The sequence below is a fragment of the Phascolarctos cinereus genome, unplaced genomic scaffold (genome assembly GCF_003287225.1).
Source record: "Phascolarctos cinereus isolate Bilbo 61053 unplaced genomic scaffold, phaCin_HiC Scaffold_1;HRSCAF=81, whole genome shotgun sequence".
Lineage (NCBI taxonomy): Eukaryota > Metazoa > Chordata > Mammalia > Diprotodontia > Phascolarctidae > Phascolarctos > Phascolarctos cinereus.
This window is the reverse complement of record NW_027555514.1, coordinates 56,477,274-56,490,982: the sequence shown is the minus strand read 5'-3', so window position 1 is coordinate 56,490,982 and position 13,709 is coordinate 56,477,274. Positions and strand designations below refer to the sequence as shown.

General features: G+C 35.7%; 1 protein-coding gene across 1 annotated transcript in view; it reads right to left on the bottom strand.

Moving 5' to 3' along the window:
* Nucleotides 1-13,709, bottom strand: part of MALRD1 (MAM and LDL receptor class A domain containing 1) — an 844,925-nt gene that overhangs the window by 825,090 nt on the left and 6,126 nt on the right. Inside the window, 1 exon segment of the mRNA XM_020966909.2 lies at nt 6,892-7,032. Coding sequence (XP_020822568.2) covers nt 6,892-7,032 — 141 coding nt within the window.

Sequence of the window (13,709 nt, the reverse complement as noted above, 5' to 3'; positions counted from 1 at the left end):
GTCAGAATTGAACTCATTCTAAAATTTTATTAGCTTGACATATAAGCAACTGAACAAACAAAAGATTGGGGGGAAGGGAGAGATAAACACTCAGAATTCCAATTATCCACTAAACAATGAAACAACTCCATTTGGTGAATCATAGCATACCAACCAATCACTAGAATACTGTGCAGGTAATCAGTAGCATAAATAATATAGAATATAATGTATAGGTGGGTGTTTAGAGATTAAGGAAGCTTATACGATGTTAGAGATAAGGAAGCTTATACAAAAACTTGCCAAAAAAAAAAAAGAGGGCCTCTAGCAAACACAAATCAGAGTCAATATAGCTTCCTTCTTCTTCCTATGTACCCGCTCCCAAATTTCCTGCTGCTTCCCATCTGCCACTACCGCATACCCACACTATTCCATCACCATGGCTGTATAACTGGGCAATAGCAGAAACACAAAAGAGTGATGAAAAGTATAACCAAACTGAGACTGACAGAGGGCAAGGAGAGAAACAATCCTGAAGCTAAAAGCATTAAAAAATAAATAATAAAAGGTAACAGGACCCCTTGAGCGATTAGCAACATCATTGAATAGTCATCTTTACCTGGATGCTGCCCTCAACACTAACCAAAAGAAGTAAAGAGTAAAACTGTAGTTAAAAGTCAATTTTGCATGCTTTTTTTCTGAAAGGTAATGAAAACCAATGGCCATTTTTTTAATGAGAAAAAGAGATTTCTGGGTAGCTTGATCTGGCCATACAGTAAACACAATGCTTTTTCATTTATTCATTTAGTTTAAAGTATTTTTCAAAGTCAACTGATTTCAAAATTCTGGTTCTGAAAAGTTGGATTTTAAACTTAGTTTTATAAACAATCTTTACATAGTCAGTATTACTATAATACGTTAAGGTTTAAAAAGTGTTTTGTAGATATTTGCCTCTTTTGGGCTTCACAGTCCTCTGAAGTAAGTATGATTATTGTCCATACTTTATAGATACTGAGATTAAAGTTCAGATAGGTTAAGCAACTTGCCAAGAGTCACATAGCTTGAAAATATCTGAAGCAATTTCAAACCCAAATCTTCCTCATTTAAGGTCCAATCTATCCATCATACAATGTTGCATATAGCACCAAAATGTCCTGGAAATATACATGTGTGTCCCTCTGCACATTATCCATTTTTAAAAATAATTCAATTTTCTTTTTTATTGTGAACTTCCTCATCAACAAACATTTGAATATACATAACACAAGATGATTCTATAAGAAACAATGTATTTCTGTTACCTACAGCTTTTAAAGAAACATTTGCATATGATATTTAGCAAGATAGCAATAAAACTGTTCTATTTGAATGTGCCCCTTCCACCCTTCTTTGGTTTTCTTCTATTTATTTTTTAAGTCTTTTTGAATGTTCTTTCTTCTTTTCATGTCTAGCTAATCTATCCCAAAGCCCCAGTAGAATCCCTCTTATGTAGTAAATATGTATAGTCCAATAAGACAAATCAACACATTAGCTATGTCTGCAAATACACTTCTCATACTGCATGTCCAGGACATTATCTCTCTGTCAAGAAGTGTGAGAAGCTTTTTCATCAATCTTTGGACTATAGATTTTTATTACTCTTGAATAAAAGCCCAAAGGTCTTGGGTACTCAAGCACATAGCTGTCACTAACATACTCAATTCAATAAATATGAAGCAGAATATGTGAAGTATTTTCAATTGTTCAATATTTTGATGAATGTGTGATTCTTATAGAATCATCTTGTGTTATGTATATTCAAATGTTTGTTGATGAGGAAGTTCACAATAAAAAAGAAAATTGAATTATTTTTAAAAATGGATAATGTCTACTACATCTAGTAATGTCTACTACAACCCATATGCATTGCATAAATACACTTGAATTGAGTCAGCCTCACAAAAGCAAATGGATGTTTCCATAGTGACTCTATCTAGCTAGACCTGGATTGCACTGAGAGTCAACAGCTAGGTGGTGCTACAGTGCACAGAGTGAGGCTGACTCATCTTCCTAAGTTCAAATGTAGCCTCTTACCCTTACTAGCTGTGTGACCCTGGGCAAGTCACTTAATCCCTTTTGCCTCAGTTTCCTTATCTGTAAAATGAGCTGGAGAAAGAAATGGCAAACCACTTCACTATCTTTGTTAAGAAAACCTCAAATTGGAGCAGCTAGGTGGTGCAGTGGATAGAGCACCAGCCCTGAAGTCAGGAGGACCTGAGTTCAAATCTGTCCTCAAACCAAACACTTGACACTTACTAGCTGTGTGACCCTGGGCATTTCACTTAACCCCAAATGCCTAAAAAAAAGAAAAAAGAAAACCCCAAATGGGGTCATGAAGAGTCAGATACAACTGAAAAAATGACTCAACAATAACAACATACTAGGAGTCATTTGGATAAAATGAAATAGGAGTGATAGAATCATAGAATGAGAAACTTGAAAGGAACTTTGGTGCTCTCTGGACCAATCTCCTCAATCCAATTCAATAAACATTTATAAAGTACCTATGGTATAGAATGTACTATGCTAGTCACAGAAGATATAAAGAAAAAAAAATTAAGTCTATTCATTCAAGAAGCTTATATCCTATTGGAAAAACACAACATGAGCCCAAATAAGTTATTTTTTAAAATTATAGCATTATATATGGCAATTTCAAGAGGGTAAGAACTCTAATAATTGGCATTAAAAGAAAATGCAATGAAATTAGGAAAGACCTCTTATTGGGAGATGGCAACTGAGACATTTAAAGGATGTGTTTTAAATTTTTAAGAGGCAGCAGTGAGGAAGAAGTCTATTTTAGATGTGGGAAACTACACGTGCAAAGGCAAGTCAAAGAGAAGAGAGAAGATCAGGTATAGAAATAGCTAATAGTATAGTAAGTCAAGGAGGGCACATGAATTAAGACTAGAAAGGTTGCTGCCTGCAAGATCATGAAGAACTAGGTTGGAGTGTTATCCTAGAGATAATAGGGAGCCAATGAAGGTTTTAGAACAGCGGAGCAGCACAGCCAAATCGGTATTCCAGAAATATAATTTTATAGATGAAGAAACTAATATGCAAAGTAATTTGGCCAAGGTCACACAGTAGCTAAAATGATATTAGAATTAGTCTGGATAATTTGACACATTGCATGTGTTTCATTATTTATGTATTTCAGCTAACAATTTATTAGCTGATCAGGATAAAAAAACCTTCTTGCTATTTAAGAGTAAAAAAAAAATTACAGTTAAAACTTTAGACTAACAAGTAAATTACTTTCTTCTCATAATTATAGGGTATCATAAATAACCTTTAGATCTCATATTTCTAGCAAATTAAGCACTATAAATAACAGAATAAATCCACTTTAACATCACCTGGCCCCTAGAATTATTAAAAGCATTATCTACTTATTCAGGAACAGAACAATGAGTCTCAGACTCATATTTTTTTTTCTTGGCACTATTTTAATTATTGTTAAGACTAACACAATGATTCTCTTCATTTAAAAATATTTAACTGTAATTGAAGAGCCTTATTTGAATTTGCTTTAATCACAAGGATTTGATTTGAATCCAATTCCATATTTTACAAAAATCAATATGATGCTTTAATTACTCTGCACTGAGTTTTAGTAGATTTCAAATATTGACAGAGCAATATTTTAAACATTCTAACAGATTTTCATCCTTGACTTTCAAAACTTCTGAAAGCACTGATTATATGTTGAACAATATGAACAATATTTTGGAGCAAAGGCAAAAATAACTCCATATAGTTCATTATTTAAAAATTCTCTATAATAATTAAGAAGTAATTTTGTGACTTGGAAAAACAGATCCCACCCAGCCAATATTTACTTAACAACAAGGCAACTAAGAGTGGAAACATCAGTTTTGTTTATTAGAGGTAGACTGGAAAAGAACATGTGTTTTCTAATCTGCATTTCTGTATTTGACTAGAATACTGAACAGGTATCATAAGGCTGAATCACAATGGATTCAAATGAAAGCTTTAAAATAAATAATCTGTTTTCAGAAACATAGGTGCTTAAATGGAGACATCATAGACTAACAGGATGAATAGAACGATGGATCTGGAGTCTGAAAACCCTAAATCTAAGTCGCACTTCTGATATTTATTAGCTGTGTGCCAATGGGTGAAGTCCCTCAAACTCTTAACCTCAATTTGTCAACATGTAAATACTCAAGTAGACCCTTAATCACAACTTTTGGAAGTTTTTGTCAATCATCCTATGAGCTTGTTACACAAGTCCTTCCATTAATTAATTACTCAATTTGGTGGAGCCCTTTAATGATTTATCCTGACATTGTGAAGACATCAAGGAAGCATGCTAGCTGCACATCTGTCATCTGCCACTCTTGCCGCCTAACCCGCCTGTCTTCTCTTCCTATCGGATATCTTTTACTTCTGTTCTTCTTTGAAGTTCCTTATTGATTATATATTACAGCTTCTTCACATCTGCTATGAGTGTTTCCATTGCCCTCTGTAAGATATTCCTTTTTAATTGTAGTATTCTGTCTTGCTTCTACATATCAACCCTAGCACAATGTGGGTTTTAAAAAAGATGTGCCTGGGAAGCTTAGAGTCATTAAAGGAATCTTGCAATTTCCTGAAGGCAATCCAGCTCACTTTCTCCTCTTCCTGTTTAACCCTGGTCCAAACTTATTGTTGATATGTACTGTATTTCCCAAATATTCATAGTGATGGACAAGTTTTATAGGTTTTCCATCAAAATACATTCTATAACCTGATAAAGACATATGTATTCTTTTAAATGATTACAGATCTCAAGGAGAAAGCTCTGCAAGCTTCTGAGTCTTGATGTGATCAACACCAACTCATCTTTAAACAAAAGCACATGGAGTACTTCCACAGGAAAACCTAAACCATGCACTGGGTATCCTCTAACACTGTGGCAAATACCTATGGCAAACTTCTAATTCCTTGTTTTATACCTTACCTCACTCGGGTTTATATTCATCAAATGGGACCTTAATTGGGGCTATCCCTGTATCTTCCAAAGAATCTGGAAAGATTTTGATTTAAGAATGGGGAATAGTTTATTGAAAATTTGATATTAAGGCTTTTTCATAATCAACAACCAGCTCAGTGGAATCTTCTATTTTCCACATCTTTTATTCAACTGTGAAATGATAAAGATGTGATCCATTCTTTTTTTTTTCTTATGTGTGAGGCAATCAGGATTAAGTGACTTGCCCAGGGTCACACAGCTATGAAGTGTCAAGCGTCTGAGGCTGAACTCAGGTCCTCCTGACTTCAGGGCCAGTACTCGATCCACTATACCACCTAGCTGCCCCATATACACTATGCCACCTAGCTACCCTGGATCCATTGTTAAATATTTCTTGAGAGAACTTTTTTATTCCCTACTAATATCCTCATTCAGAAGCCCTTTTTATGTATAAATGAATCTCAAAGCTCTTTGGTAGATGGGAAAGTAGACATAAATATCAGTGGCTATTGATATTTTCTCACTCACTGTTTATCTTAACTATGCTTTTTGGCATCTCCCCTTCCCTGAGATAACTTATCTATCAAACCTTTTTGCCCTCATAATTGTGTCACTTCAGCAAACATTCCTTTCTCTCCCGCTCTCTCTCTCTATATATATGTGTGTGTGTGTGTGTGTGTGTGTGTGTGTGTGTGTGTATGCATACACATATGTTATATATTATATTCATATTATATCATTAGTTATATACATAGAGTGAATATATGTATATGTTTTATGTATGTATGCATATATACATATATATGTATATGTATATATGTATATGTGTGTGTATATATGTGTGTGTGTGTGTGTATATATATATATATATATATATATATATATATGCATATATATATATATTCCAATCCATCTGATTTCCCCATCTCTGATTTGTTCTCTTTGGCACCATTTTTACTTTCCCTCTAAGCATGTCCTAAATTGTAATGTTATGATGTAAGTATCTTAACTTCATTGTCCTTGATGGAAAACTAATTTGTTATAAAGGTCTGCAGGTCTTTTTTCAGTTTTCTTCTGTCTGTTGTCCTCCTTCCATTTTCGTTCTTAAATGTCCTTGGGATGACTTCAGATGTCTTGCCAGGTTTTCTTTAAACTGGATTTACTCTCCCCTACCCCTCTCTGCTTTAGGAGACCACACTTCTGATAATAATGCTTGTAGTACCTAGCCTCACAAGGTTGTCAGGATGTAAAGCATTTTACAAACTTTAAAGCACTCTAGAACTATCAGTTATTATTAAGTGTGCATACCTAAATATATTTCTAGTCTCAGTCACTGTTTACTCTGATGAAACATCTTTAAAAGCAGCCAAAAGCTATTGAATTAATCTTTCACATAAACAATCAAATTCAGAAGTGACATAGAGCAAGAAGGAGAAAGCACCAAAAGGGGACAGTGGATAGAAGAAAAAGGAAGCAGAGAGTTAGGGAGAGAAGTAAGAGTAACCATAGACCATATGATATTGAGAAGAATTTTAATTTGTTTTTTTTTTGAGAGATGGTGAATATTTGAGATAAGGCAGTAAAGTAGTCACAAGTTACTTAAGATTTGAGAACATGGTTATTGATCACTACTTTTAAAAAAAACAGCTCACCAATGAAAGTCATAACCAAGCAAACAGTTTCTAGTTCAATAATAGTGGTTGAAAGTTATTCTCTTCACTGAATCCTGGAGAAGAATTCTTACTAATTTTGCAAAACCGCATCTTCTTCAAAACAACAGGGTAAAGAAACATAAGAATAAATGCCATTCTCTTTTGTTTTAAGGAGAATTCTTAGAATACCCCCAAAGATATGCCAAAAAGCAGAAAATTAAGTCTATAATTAAACATTCTCACCAGACTCATTTCCATTGTGATTGTGGTATGGAGGGGAAGTGCTAGTAATTCCATTCTTCTTAGTCCAGCCAACCTGCACACTCCCATCAAGTGTCATGATGCAGAAGTCAACTTCAAAATCACATTTTTTGCTAGATGAACCTGATTGGAGAAGAATTCATGTCAGTTTTCAGAATTTAATTTGACTTTTGGCTTTTGTTGGCACTAGTTCCATTAATAATAATATTAAACTTAATAGCTCATTCATTTATCACTTTTTAATAGATTACAAAATATTTCCTAGCAACAATTTTATAAAGATATTTAGTATAGGTATGGTTTTCTCTCTTTTACAGATTAAAAAAGTGAGTCTGAGACCTCTGGGGTCACATGAGCAGAAATATGGCATGATACATACTTTCTCCGGACCCCTTTAACTCCCCCCACAAAAAAAAAAGGAATTATATGCCAGATATAGAATAAGTGCAACTGAATCTATAGGATGAAAAAGAAGGTATCCCAAAAAGGTAAAATCCATATGAATTAACAGTAGATAGATGATGATAACCCTTAAAGCCTCACCCAGCATCCCTCCCCCACAACCAGCCTCTGCATTCCTAACAGAGAAGCACAAACTGATGGATACGAGGAACAAAAACCTATATTTTTGGACATGATAATTATATGGATTTGATTTGCTTGGATACGCTTATTTATTACAAAAAGGGTTTTTTTCTATGTTTCTTTTTTCTCTTGATTAATTGAGAGTGGTAGTTAGCAGTAGTAATGTTAAAAAAAGAAAGAAAGAAAAGAAGTTACTAGGGGAAAAAATTGTATCAAATAAGTATCTTTGATAAGCATCTGATACCTAAGCTATATAAGCAACTAAGAGAAATCTATAAAATCAAAAGCCATTTTCCAGTAAATCAGTAGTCAATGAATAATTACAGAGTTCTCAAAAGAATTATAAACTATTACTAACCATATGAAAAATTACCCAAACCAATAATACAAAAACATTAACTGTATGAGAATATCCCAAACCACTAAGAATGAGAAAAATCCGGTACAAAGAATTGAGTATTTGCTTCACACTCGGCAAAATATCGAAGATGACCAAAAATGGGACTAATCTAGATTGGAGAGACATAGGAAAGATGCATACACTAGTGCATTGTTAGTGGATCTGTGAATTGGTACAACAAGTCTGGAAATCAATTTGGATTCATACAGAAAGAGTGACTAAAATGTCCATGCCCTTTGATGTAAAGATGCCACTGCTAGGCATATACTCTAAGACCAATGACCTCAAAATGAAGTTACATATACACCAAAATATTTATGGCAGTACTCTCTATAGTAACAAAGAATTGGGGGGAGAGGGATTGAGAGAAGTGGATGTCCTTCAATTGAGGAATGTCTCAACAAGTTGTAGAACAGGAATATAATGGAATACTATTATGCTACAAGAAATGATAAATAAGAGAATACAGAGAAGCATGGAAAGACAAAGTAGTTAGAACCAAGAAAAAAATACAGATAATAATTATGTCATCAAAGTCATTGTGACATTAGCAGTTGGCTTATGGCTCTGGGATTTTATTAGAATGTAAGCTTCTTGAGGGCAGGGATTGTTTTTGGTTTTGCTTGTTATTCCCAGCACTTCTCACAGTTTCTTTCATAAAATATGCATTTGATAAGTTCTTGCTCAATCATTAGAATGAATTAGAACAAGAGCAGTTCCTATCATTCAACCATGATTTGGTCTGGTTCCACATTTCAGCTGAAGTATGAACTCATCATGACTGTATTAAGATCACAGAACCATGTCCCATGTGTCTCTAATCAATCTCCACATTTTTAAGTGACTTGGTATTTTTTATTTGTTGCACCTCAATAAACATGGTTTCAGTTTGTCTTCCTTCATTCATGAACAGCATAACAAAGATCCGAAGAGCTTCTGTTAGTGGTTGAGACACTTGGCTGCTTACCGCAACAGTCAGGGCTGGTGACATAAGCCTAATGCTACTAGGGTCACTCTACAAAGCAGTCTCCAGAAGGTTGTTTTTCTCTTTAACATGAGCATAACAAAATGATAATGTACATTATAATATGACACTTTTAAGATTTACAGAGAACTTTCTTTACTACCCATGAGGTAAGTAGCCTAAGTAGTATTGTCTAACTAATGAGAGGTAGATGTTCAACATTCTGTTCTCCATTCTATCTTCCAAACTACTGTCAAAATAATTTCCTTAGAGTGTGAGATAAACCGTGCTGCTTCCCTGTTTAAGATTTTTCAGTAGCTCTTATTAGCTCTGGAATAAAATACCAACTCTTCAGCTTGGTAAAGCCCTTGATAGCCTGGTTCCAGCCTACTTATCCCAAGTTGCTTTACTTCGCTCTCTTTCAAAGAGCCTGCATTCTAGCTGCATTGGACTATTTGCTATTCCTTGAACTCAGCATTCAATCTCCCACTTTGGTGTCTTTGCCCATGGTGCCCCCTTGATGAGAATGGCTCACCTTTGCATTTTTTAATTCTTAGCTTCTTTGGAGGTGCAATGTGGATGTTATCTCTTACAGGAAGCCTTTCCTGAGTCCTTTGATAAGCACTACTCCCTCCCTCCTAAAATTTCCTTGTATTTATTTAACTGTTATATCCCACTATTTCAATAGAAAATAAGCTTCTTGAGGGCAGAGACTTTTTTTTGTTCCTCTTTGTATTCCTGGCACCTGGCACAGTGCCCTTTGCATAGCAGGTACTTTTTAAATGTTTGTTGAATGGATATAACAATCTCTCTGAGATCTAATCAGAGATGGGAAAAAATAATTTTAAGTGGGAAAAATGGCATGAGCAAAATTTTAAAGATTACAAAGCAAAAGACATATTCCGGGGCAAGGACTGAACCAGTTTATCCACAAAGCAAAGGGGTCATGTAGAGAAGTAAAAGGAGATAAAGATTCAAAAGAAAGTTAAGGGCAGGCAGTGATGGGCCTTCGATGTCTGGTGGAAAAATTGTAATTTATCCTACTAACAATGGAGATCCATTGAAGGTTTGGGGCAGAAAAGTGACAGTATTTTGAAGACAGTCCTTTTTGCTTAATCTGTGCAAGCTGGAGTCCTGGTAAAATCCTGAAAGCAACATATCTGAACTATATTTTCTCAGTCCCCTGCAGAAATATCTTCACTTAGTTAAGATTTAAGGTTTTGCTTTCATTCCTTAAAGAGAGCTAATTTTTTTTAAAATCCATTTGAAGAATGAATGGTTTTTCATTCTTTGAAAAACCAGAGTCAAAGATATTATCTATTAGGTTACCAACTGTTCCTTATATTAGGATCTATGTGGCAAGTTCTTTCTAAATTCAACATCAGGTAAAAAGTTTGTCCCTTTAAATAAATTCATAGGCATGCTTCCTTTTATTGGGCAATAAATACTACATAATCCAATGTGTTTCTCTTTTTGTCTTAGCTGCTAGGGAACTCAAAGTTAAATTCAGTGCTTACCTACAGGAACTAACTCATTCCAGCTGTCTGGTAATCTATTTCTCTACTTTTTTTGATTGGTTTTTTTCTGGTTTTATTCTTAATTTTCCTGTTAAATATGTCTTTTAACATAGCATGCCACATCAATCCCTTTTTTGAGGTAGGCAGAATATAAAACATAATTTTCTGTGATTTATTCCCCATTTTTATTCAAAAGGATTGCTATCAAGAATATCATCGTGACTAATGTTAATACTAAAAATGCTGAGGTTGATGGTGACATAGGTAAAATCATTAGGATCCATTTACAAAGTTATTCCTATGTCCCCAGGGATGATGAACTATAATGGTGCTTTGTAGTCCCTCCTCCTTCACATTTTATTGAATGGGGGGAAAAACCTTTAGGACAGAAAGTTCGATGTCCCCACAGAAGGTTTTTTTTTTATTGAACAGAAATATGGTTTTCATGCTTCATCAATGCTATGTCTATATTCCAGAGTTTCCACAGGGAGCAGAATGAAGGAGGTAGGTGGAGAGAAGTGATTATCAGCATTAGGTGAAGGCAATAAAAGTAGATAAAGGCAGTGGGGGAGGACAGAGGAGATCAAAGCGCAGGGCCCAGGACTTCTTGTAATGTTGCATCAATGGCACAAAAGGCGTTGGGTCTTTTAGCTATTCCTCCCTGTTGACGATCCAGTGTCTCTCATGTTCGGATATCTCAAGGGAACTTTGTACTTGCATTTATCAGGCGCCTACTCTTTACCAGACTCTGTGCTAGATTTGGTGGAGTAAAAGAAAAAATGGAAACTGTCCCTGTCCTCAAGAAGTTTATAGTCTACTAGAGGAAAAGAATACGGATGCCAAGAAGTCAACACAAAATAAACAGAAAATATTCAAGGAGGAGCAGGGCCAGGTCATAAGGAAAGACCCAGGTGATAAGGAAAGATTCCAATGAGAGGTGAGCCTTGAAGAAAGAAAAAGGATTCCAAGGGATGGAGGTGAGAACATTCCAAACGTAGCAGACAGCCTGTGTAAAGGCGTCAAGATAGGTGATGGTGATGGATTGCTTAGTGCAGCAACTGACACATAGTAGGTGCTTAGTAAATGTTTATTCACTGGTTGATGAATTTATTGATTGATTGATTGAATTCTATGGGTGTGAAACAGCAAGTATTCCAATCCTTTATATCTAGAACATAGAGGAAGTAAGGGGAAGTCATTGGAAATCCATTGGGAAAGGCATTAAGCTTGATTGCAGCAAATATAATAATTTTTCTATACCCTATCACAATAACTTCTACTTTATTCTTGTTCAGATTTAATGATGCCAATTTGATGTCCCACCAAAAACTGCAGAAGATCAAATTCTTGTACAAACTTTAATTCCATATGGTCTTCATGTCATGCTGATTCTGTAGTCCCACAGTGGTACATGCCTAGACCTTTGTGGGAAGAAGCAGAATACCAACACGGAAGAGCTATGACCCTCAGTCAAGTGAAATTAACTTGCCTCTTCCCCCAAACCTACTCCTCCTGCTAACTTCCTCATTTCTTTTGATGGCATCATCATCATCATCCCATTCGTCCAGCCCTGGAGTCACTTTTGACTCTTCCTTCCTTAAGCAGCCATATCCACATTCCCATCATCATGGTATACTGAAAACAGAGATGGATTTAGAGTCAGAGTGCCTACTTTCAAATCTCAAGATCTTTACCTGCCACCTACATGACCCATAGCAAACCACAACCCTCTGGGCCTTGGTTATCTCATCCATAAAATGAGGAGAGTTTGAATAGATGACCTACATGGTCTCCACCCATTCTAATCTCTGTGAATTTATGAACAGAATCACTTGCCAAACAAATTCTGGGGACAGAATAATAGCATAATGAAAGCAGTATTGTGAAGACAGTGCTAATTCTTTTTAGCCTAATTGGTGCAGGCTGAGCTCCTAATAAAATCTCAGAGAGACATACTTGGGCCTTATTATCTCCATCCTCTGCAGACATGTCTTCACTGAGTAAAGATTTTAGGACAAGCCTTCTGTTCTCCCTCCATAATACCTCATGCATCATCCCTTATGCCCCCTACATATTACCACACCACCTTATTTCAGGATACCTTCCCTGGACTGTTGTAATACCCTCCAAACTGGTCTTCCTGCCTTGTCTTTCCATTCTCCGATTCATCCCTCACACAGCTTCCAAAATCATTTACCTATAGAACAGATCTGACCAAGTCATTCCCCTACTCAAAAATTTCTAAGGACCCCCACTTCATTCATGATAAAATACAGTCTCCTTAACTTGATATTTAGGCCTTCAATAATCTGTATCCAACCAAACTTTCAATTTCATTCCATGCCAATCCTCTTCATAGATGCTACATTCCAACCAAACCAGATGATAATATGTTCCCCCTTTCATACTGCATTGTCCCAACTCTGTGCATTTGCACATGCCATTCTCCAAGTTTGGAATGCACTTCTCTCCTTATATCAGCCTTCTCTTCTTTTGAGGCCTAGCTCAGATATCACAATGAAACCTTTCTGGAACCTCTCAACTGAAAATCTTCAGTGGTTTCAAGTCTGTTGCCTGATATCATAATAATAACTACCTCCTCAAATTTTCTTAGAGCACTATATCTGGATTCCTTTGTCCTTTGCCCCAACCAAACTCCAACTTGAATTAATAATTACAATACTTATATATTTGTGATAGCTCCACAGTAAGCTCACTGAAGGCAAGGAATCACTGTTTATCCTAATATTCACAGTGCCTAGCACAATGCCTGGAACAATGAAAAAACTTAATAAATGTTGGTTAAATTGAATTGAAGGGAACCTCTGAGATTGCCAGATTCACCCCCTCTTTTTCATACATTAGAAAGGAAATAGAGAGGTTAAGTTACTTAGTCAATGTAAAACAGCTAGTTCGTGGAAGACTGAGAACCACAACCCAATTTTTCTGCTTTTTATTTGCTGTTATTTTTCAGTTGTTTTCAGTCATGTTGACTTTTTATGACTCCATTTGGGGTTTTCTTAGGAAAGACACTGTAGTTGTTTGCCTTTTCTTCTCCAGCTAATTTTATAGATGAGGAAACTGAGGCAAATAGTGCTAAGTGGCTTGCCCAAGGTCAGACAGCTAGTAAGTGGATAAGGCTAGATTTTGACTCAGGAAGAGATCCCAAGCCCAGCATTCTATCCACTGTGCCACCTTACTTTCCCCCTACCTTCTATAGCCCAATTTCTTTCCTTATACCAAAGATCCAGTACCCCTATCTATCTTTTGTCAAGTATTACTGATTTTTGTTTTCAAAATGAAACTGTTTTTCTGATAAACACCCCCTTCTCCT